Source organism: Erpetoichthys calabaricus, chromosome 13 (assembly GCF_900747795.2).
Source record: "Erpetoichthys calabaricus chromosome 13, fErpCal1.3, whole genome shotgun sequence".
In the NCBI taxonomy this organism is placed as follows: Eukaryota; Metazoa; Chordata; class Cladistia; order Polypteriformes; family Polypteridae; genus Erpetoichthys; species Erpetoichthys calabaricus.
In genome coordinates, this window is record NC_041406.2 from 74,113,805 (window position 1) to 74,122,739 (window position 8,935).

The 8,935-nt window shown below is 45.2% G+C and overlaps 1 protein-coding gene across 1 annotated transcript in view; it reads left to right on the forward strand.

Moving 5' to 3' along the window:
• The window catches only part of crot (carnitine O-octanoyltransferase), a 68,992-nt gene that overhangs the window by 41,072 nt on the left and 18,985 nt on the right, over positions 1–8,935 (forward strand). Inside the window, exons 10-13 of the mRNA XM_028817122.2 lie at positions 102–185; positions 263–370; positions 3,438–3,568; positions 3,695–3,818. Of these exons, the coding sequence (XP_028672955.2) occupies positions 102–185; positions 263–370; positions 3,438–3,568; positions 3,695–3,818 (447 nt within the window). The remainder of the gene's footprint in view (positions 1–101; positions 186–262; positions 371–3,437; positions 3,569–3,694; positions 3,819–8,935) is intronic.

Consider the following 8,935-nt stretch of genomic DNA (forward strand, 5'->3'; position numbering starts at 1 on the left):
TATTTAAATTAACACTTTATTTGTTAAATGTTATCTGAGTGATGTATGGAATGTTGATCAATGATGTTTGGCGTAATTATTAATATCTTTTTGTTTTTCAGCATTCACCATATGATGCTATGGTTCTTGTAACCATGTGCCACTACATAGATCAAAATGTAGTAGCAACTGAAGGCAGATGGAAGGTGAAGTATGAAAAAATTTTGAGGTGTGTTTTTAATTTCCACGCATCATCCTGATTTCTCTCTCTCATACATATCAGGGCTCAGAATTTATTCGAAATATCGACCAGCCAGAAGAGCTTATCTTCACAGTGGATCAGAAAGTCCTTTTTGATATTGACTTAGCTAAAAAGCAGTATACAGAACAGGTAAGTTTGATGTATTCAAATCAATGTTTTGTATAGGACTCTTCACTGAGTGCAGGCACAGAGTGCTGTGACAAGTTCTCAGGTAAAATGTAAATATTGACTTTACCTTTTAGATATTACATAATGAGTACACAAAAGAATCCAGTTTTTTTTAAATAGACTGGAAAACAAAGTAGTTTGAAGCTCATTAAGGTAAATGGAGCCCAGCAATATCTGTTCACAGATAAACTGCTGAACGAATGTATGGTATACATTTTAAACCAGTGTCGACCTTTCAAGGTGGCTATTTGTGTGACAGAAATAGTGTACATTGTACAAGGAGGATTAAAAAGGGAAGGAATCAAACAAAAGTATATCTCTTTGCTTTAGATATGATACTCTAGTTAAGCGAATCAGGCTCACTATTGTTAATCTAATGGAAGAATTTTACAGGATCCCTGGATTCAAATTTGGTCGAATAAGAATATACTACTCTCGGTCATCTCTCTTGCACATCATACTAAACTGGATTACTTTTACATGTTGGCCTTAGATCAGTTAAGATATTTAAGAGTTACGGTCACAGGGAAATGTAATGATCTGTTTAAAGTAAAATTTTGTAAAATGACTGAAATCCTCAAACAAGATGTTAAATGGTAGTCATCTCTTCAGCTTAAATAATGAATATTGCCCAAATGATTATCTTTTAAAATGTTGGTTTTCTGTTTTTGGTTATGTATTAAAATATGTATTAAAAAGTTAGGTTTAATTGCAATTTTTTTTTTTCATTTTGAATGGTTATAGCCACACATTAAAATGATATGTGAAGGACAGGAAATTGAACAGCATTATCAAACATTGATGATGATGATGATGATATACTTTGTTAATCCCCAAGGGGAAATTGTCTTATTGCATGACCTTTTTGGGGGTTAGAGCGCGGGGTCATCTATTGTGCAGTGCTCCGGAGCAAGTTTTCAGGTTAAGGGCCTTGCTCAAGTGCCCAAATGACTAGGATCACTCCTGGCAGTAATGGGAATTAAACCACAGAGCCGCCACTCCTCCCATTTTGGGTTTCTTCGCCAGCCACCGCCATCAAATGGTCCAGATGTTCAGCGGTGACACACACTCTCAGCTGGTTTGTCCTTCTGCCAACTCATGCACACCACCTGGCCCTGGCTCACTATGCTTACCTGGGGTCAAAGGCTACCCATATACTGCTCTTTCCCTCAGCTCTGTGAGCTAACTCAAGGCCAAATTTCACATCCATAAGTCACAAACGGCCATGCATTGTGACCGATGGACTGTAGCAGTGAGGAGAAACTTCTGAAATGCTCTCAAAATGCTGTGCATGTTTGCACCCTGCCCCACCAAACCCACCGACACTCCTGTCTTGTGCCAGCTTCTCCAGGTAGTGAGAGGTGTCATTTCTGCCTCACAGCGCCAAGGTTTGGACAAGTTTTGCATGTAAATTTTTTCCTTTATTATTTCATTACCATATCTTTAGCAAGAGTAATTTATGATGAATAAGAAAAGTCAATAATTAGTTTATGGCATTTCGGTCCTCTCTGTCACACACTGCTGTATTCATTTTCTTAATATTTTTTTTAACACGCTGTGGAAACTGTGACATGCAGATATGTAATATTGTGTAATCAGATCACTTCAGAATTTTTGTTATTTGTACAAAGTACAATGAAACTCTTATGTGCTATTTTCACTATGATGCCACTCAGCATGAATTTCTCTCTTTATGCTAAGGAAAATAACACAGAATGTAACCAGTGACAAGTCTGTGCCATTTAAAAAAATAATAATCATATGATTTGAGGGTGCATCTTTCTGTTATTGCAAGCCATAGCAGAACGTAACTGCTGAAGAAACAGAACTGTAGAAGGAAAAGTAAGATTAACGATGGCAGCTGTGATCAGACATGCAAAAAGGAAATGTATTCTTACCTAGAAAAATAGTTTTAAGAATTTGTGATAAAATAATTTTGTGTAGTTTCCTTTCATTATCACAAGGATTCTTCATAAATACAGAAGGCACGAAATCTTTTCATTCAGGTATGAACCATGGTATTCTTCATCCCAATTGTAAGCTGTGGAAGAAATAAATTGGAAATAAAGAAAGACATTTTGTCCTCAACTAGGACCTCTTAAGCAATATAAATAAATAATAATAAACCTGAAGAACCAGGCAGGAGGAAGCTTATTCATTCTGTCTTTAATTTCTCTTAATAAAGAGGGATACACTCTATCACAGTGGTCACAGGTCAAAGAGAGAGTCTCATACTTATTGGTGATTGAATTTAAATACCAGTGGCTGAATTAATCCTGACATTTACTCTGATTGGTTAAAAGACATGAGATGTTTTCAACAGAGAGTATAATCAGCTTACATAACCCAAAATAAAAGTCTCATTCTACTGCATTCTTGTTCTTCTCCATATTTCTTAAATTCAGCTCTTACCTTTCTGTGTACATGACCACTGTCAAGTCTGACTGGGTACATAAAAGACCATGACATCAGCCAATTTTTTTAACCATCCCCTGGAACATTCTGTTTGTTAACTTAACCACTTCAGCCGTCTCTTCATGCTCTTCTCTAAAACAAATGTTATGTATTTCTTTGAATGTACACTGCACTCCAAAACACTTTATTTGCAAACTATGCTACCTCTATAACTAACTAAAATTTTTCTCACAAATGTGCAAGAAAACTATATTTTTAGGAGTTTTAAAAAACACTTCACTTTAGAACAAATTAATAAATACCATGCTTGTGAAGAAATGACTTCACCTGGAAAAAATTTTGAGCTTATCCTTTAAACTGTTCAAACACTTTTATGTTTAGGTGTTACCAGTCATTATCACTCATCCTGTCATTTAAACCTAAAAAATACAGTCGAGACTTTACGATTGGTAACTTGTTTCAAACACAGTTAGTAATTTTGCCATTATTTAATTTCAGACATGACATTTTTTTAGAGGAGAAGAATTATGTACTTTTTTTGCTCATGTTGAAAATCTTTCTTAAGCTGTGCTTGGCTTGTAAGGTACGTACAGTATGATTGTATCTCTTACAGGGTCAAGACCTGCAGGTAGCATCCTACACTTTTACTGATTTTGGCAAAGCTGCAGTTAAACAAAGGAAGTTTCACCCTGACACGTTTTTCCAGCTGGCGTTACAACTTGCTTATTACCGGTACCATGGACAGTAAGTCAGGAATTTAAGCACTTCAGCTATTTTGGTAGTACTTTACTTGTTTAATGTTAGTTAGAATTGTAAAATTGAAAGAGTGTTAATTCCTCTGTAATTTTATTTTGTTTTTATTCTTCTAAGTCCTGGCTGTTGCTATGAGACTGCAACCACTCGCCGTTTTTACCACGGCCGCACAGAGACAATGAGACCCTGTACTGTGGAATCGGTAACCTGGTGCAAATCGATGTTGGATCCAAATATCAGTGTAAGTCTCAGATACATTTTTAACAGCAAAATAGTAATAGAAATATTATTATAATGATGATCACATGCTAAAAACTTTTAATTTTTTTTCAGGAAATAAAAAAATTTTTTTCACAAGTGTAGGCTATCCCTAGAATTTAAAGATATACATACTTGAGAGTTTTCAGAAATTAGTTAGGTTTGTTTGCAAGTTTACAGTATTAACTAACTATGTGAAAAATGCCTGGAAATTGAACAGGTTCTGCATGTCTGTCAAAGCTGGATAGGAAATTATTCAGACTGGTTTCTCCTAGACACAGTATTGTTCACCAGTATGACAGATTCTCAGATGTAAGTGGAAGTGCTTTTCTACAAACAATCAGAGAGGAGCTCTGAGCTGTTTCTGTTGGTAATAAATGGGAATAGCAGTGAAAGTTGAAATTAATAATTTGGAAATTGTGCATACGACACAATTTATTTAAGCACTGTGATGCCCGGACTCGTACAGCCGTTCTAACCCCAGCACAGACAGCAGGACACAGGTTAGGTCCACACAGCACACACAGTTTATCTACAGTTAGGGAGTGCTTTTCTCTGCTCCGCACAACACAGTCCCTTCTCTCTCCAGCCAGTCCTTCCCCTCCACTCCTCCTTTCCAAGCTTCATCCACTTCCTCCCGACTCAAGCCATTGAGTGGTGGTGACTGGGTCCTTTTATAGGGCTCACAGAAGGATTCCAAGTGCCCAACGTGCTTCTTCCGGCAGCAGTTCCAGGTATGGCAGAAGTGCTGCCAATTAGGGCCCTGCAAGCGTCCAGGTGCCCCCTGGTGGTGGTCTTGGGCCCCAGCAGGGTTGAGCTTCCGTGGTCATGATCTGTTGCCCTGTTGGAAGCCAAGGGAGCTGCCCTCTGCTGGTCCGAGGGAGAAATGGTCTTGAAAATACTCTCTATCCCGGTCCATCCATGGTCGGGGCATCCGCCACAGAACCTGTTGGAAACAGCAATGAATATAATTGTATTCAAATCTGGCTACTTCATATTTGATCCTGTTAATTTTTCAGGTTGTCATCTAATGTTTTATTTCCTAATTTTTCAGGTTGTCATTAAATGTTTTATTTCCTTCTTAAATGTGTCTTTGTGAGTTGAGGATATTGTTTAGAAATTAATTTTGCACGGAAACTGATACCCATTTTCTTCTAGAAAAAAACAAAGACAATTTGACATCAGTGACCACAGAAAATGTGTGCAGTTCCCAGGATTCTCTCCCTCTACTTGGCACTGTCTTACGTGTATGTTATTGACCTTGCAAATGGATGGGTCATCTTAATACATGTAAAAATAAACCCAACTAAAATAAACACTTGCCCACTAATGCCCTGGTTTATGTGTGTGAAGCTGACTATTGTAATGTTTCATGTAAATTGATTTTATTGCAGAATATCCAAGGCTTTGTTTTTTATGCATTAACTACAAGCCAGCCTGGAGTGTTTGGTCTTTTAATGAGTTTGTGCATATGTTCAGCAGCAGAGTAATGTAGCTTCTTCCTTGTGCAATCGAGGACTTTGTAATGGATAGAAGTTAGCGCATGTTAAAACATAGCTTGAGGGCCCAGTATTATGAGCATAGATTGTTGTTCCTAAACAAATGAGTAGCACTGCAAACCTTCATCATCAAGTTACACTACAGTAGCTCTTGAATTAATTAATTTCACTACTGACACCATTGTGTGACCGTGAGCAAGTCACTTGACCTGCCTGTGCTCCAATTTCAGAACCAAAAAGAAATGTAACCAATTGTATCATAAAAGTTGTGAGTCACCTTGGATAAAGGTGTCCATCCATCCATTGTCTCCCGCTTATCCGAGGTCGGGTCGCGGGGGCAGCAGCTTGAGCAGAGATGCCCAGACTTCCCTCTCCCCGGCCACTTCTTCTAGCTCTTCCGGGAGAATCCCAAGGCGTTCCCAGGCCAGTCGAGAGACATAGTCCCTCCAGCGTGTCCTGGGTCTTCCCCGGGGCCTCCTCCCGGTTGGACGTGCCTGGAACACCTCACCAGGGAGGCGTCCAGGAGGCATCCTGATCAGATGCCCGAGCCACCTCATCTGACTCCTCTCGATGCGGAGGAGCAGCGGCTCTACTCTGAGCCCCTCCCGGATGACTGAGCTTCTCACCCTATCTTTAAGGGAAAGCCCAGACACCCTGCGGAGGAAACTCATTTCAGCCGCTTGTATTCGCGATCTCGTTCTTTCGGTCACTACCCATAGCTCATGACCATAGGTGAGGGTAGGAACATAGATCGACTGGTAAATTGAGAGCTTCGCCTTGCGGCTCAGCTCCTTTTTCACCACGACAGACCGATGCAACGCCCGCATTACTGCGGATGCCGCACCGATCCGCCTGTCGATCTCACGCTCCATTCTTCCCTCACTCGTGAACAAGACCCCGAGATACTTGAACTCCTCCACTTGGGGCAGGATCTCGCTACCAACCCTGAGAGGGCACTCCACCCTTTTCCGGTTGAGGACCATGGTCTCGGATTTGGAGGTGCTGATTCTCATCCCAGCCGCTTCACACTCGGCTGCGAACCGATCCAGAGAGAGCTGAAGATCACGGCCTGATGAAGCAAACAGGACAACATCATCTGCAAAAAGCAGTGACCCAATCCTGAGCCCACCAAACCGGACCCCCTCAACACCCTGGCTGCGCCTAGAAATTCTGTCCATAAAAGTTATGAACAGAATCGGTGACAAAGGGCAGCCCTGGCGGAGTCCAACTCTCACTGGAAACGGGTTCGACTTACTGCCGGCAATGCGGACCAAGCTCTGGCACTGATCGTACAGGGACTGAACAGCCCTTATCAGGGGGGCCGGTACCCCATACTCTCGGAGTACCCCCCACAGGATTCCCCGAGGGACACGGTCGAATGCCTTTTCTAAGTCCACAAAACACATGTAGACTGGTTGGGCAAACTCCCATGCACCCTCCAGGACCCTGCTAAGGGTATAGAGCTGGTCCACTGTTCCGCGACCAGGACGAAAACCACACTGTTCCTCCTGAATCCGAGGCTCGACTATCCGACGGACCCTCCTCTCCAGGACCCCTGAATAGACTTTTCCAGGGAGGCTGAGGAGTGTGATCCCTCTGTAGTTGGAACACACCCTCCGATCCCCCTTCTTAAAGAGGGGGACCACCACCCCGGTCTGCCAATCCAGAGGCACTGTCCCTGATGTCCATGCGATGTTGCAGAGGCGTGTCAGCCAAGACAGTCCTACAACATCCAGAGCCTTGAGGAACTCCGGGCGTATCTCATCCACCCCCGGGGCCCTGCCACCAAGGAGTTTTTTGACCACCTCGGTGACCTCAGTCCCAGAGATGGGGGAGCCCACCTCTGAGTCCCCAGGCTCTGCTTCCTCATTGGAAGGCATGTTAATGGGATTGAGGAAGTCTTCGAAGTATTCCCCCCATCGACCCACAACGTCCCGAGTCGAGGTCAGCAGCGCACCATCCCCACCATATACAGTGTTGACACTGCACTGCTTCCCCTTCCTGAGACGCCGGATGGTGGACCAGAATCTCCTCGAAGCCGTCCGAAAGTCATTCTCCATGGCCTCCCCAAACTCCTCCCACGCCCGAGTTTTTGCCTCAGCAACCACCAAAGCCGCATTCCGCTTGGCCTGCCGGTACCTATCAGCTGCCTCCGGGGTCCCACAGGACAAAAGGGTCCTGTAGGACTCCTTCTTCAGCTTGACGGCATCCTTCACCGCCGGTGTCCACCAGCGGGTTCGGGGATTGCCGCCACGACAGGCACCGACCACCTTACGGCCACAGCTCCGGTCAGCTGCCTCAACAATAGAGGCACGGAACATGGCCCATTCGGACTCAATGTCCCCCACCTCCCTCGGAATGTGGTCGAAGTTCTGCCAGAGGTGGGAGTTGAAGCTACTTCTGACAGGGGGCTCTGCCAGACGTTCCCAGCAGACCCTCACAACACGTTTGGGCCTACCACGCCTGACCGGCATCCTCCCCCACCATCGAAGCCAACTCACCACCAGGTGGTGATCAGTTGACAGCTCCGCCCCTCTCTTCACCCGAGTGTCCAAGACATGTGGCCGCAAGTCCGACGACACGACCACAAAGTCGATCATCGAACTGAGGCCTAGGGTGTCCTGGTGCCAAGTGCACATATGAACACCCCTATGCTTGAACATGGTGTTCGTTATGGACAATCCGTGACGAGCACAGAAGTCCAATAACAAAACACCGCTCGGGTTCAGATCAGGGGGTCATTCCTCCCAATCACGCCCTTCCAGGTCTCACTGTCATTGCCCACGTGAGCATTGAAGTCTCCCAGCAGAACGAGGGAGTCCCCAGAAGGTATGCCCTCTAACACCCCCTCCAGGGACTCCAAAAAGGGTGGGTACTCCGAACTGCTGTTCGGTGCATACGCACAAACAACAGTTAGGACCCGTCCCCCCACCCGAAGGCGAAGGGAGGCTACCCTCTCGTCCACCGGGGTAAACCCCAATGTACAGGCTCCAAGTTGGGGGGCAATAAGTATACCCACACCTGCTCGGCGCCTCTCACCGGGGGCAACTCCAGAGTGGTAGAGAGTCCAGCCCCTCTCAAGGAGATTGGTTCCAGAGTCCAAGCTGTGCGTCGAGGTGAGCCCGACTATATCTAGCCGGAACCTCTCAACTTCGCGCACTAGCTCAGGCTCCTTCCCCTTCAGAGAGGTGACATTCCACGTCCCAAGAGCCAGTTTCTGTAGCCGAGGATCGGACCGCCAAGGTCCCTGCCTTCGGCCACCACCCAACTCACACTGCACCCGACCTCCTTGGCCCCTCCCATAGGTGGTGAGCCCATGGGAAGGGGGACCCACGTTGCCTCTTCGGGCTGTGCCCGGCCGAGCCCCATGGGTGCAGGCCCGGCCACCAGGCGCTCGCCATCGAGCCCCACCTCCAGGCCTGGCTCCAGAGTGGGGCCCCGGTGACCCGCGTCCGGGCAAGGGAAAACGCCGTCCAAAATGGTTTTTCTTCATAGGAGGTTTGTTTAACCGCTCTTTGTCTCATCCCTCACCTAGGACCAGTTTGCCTTGGGTGGCCCTACCAGGGGCATAAAGCCCCGGACAACAGAGCTCCTAGGATCA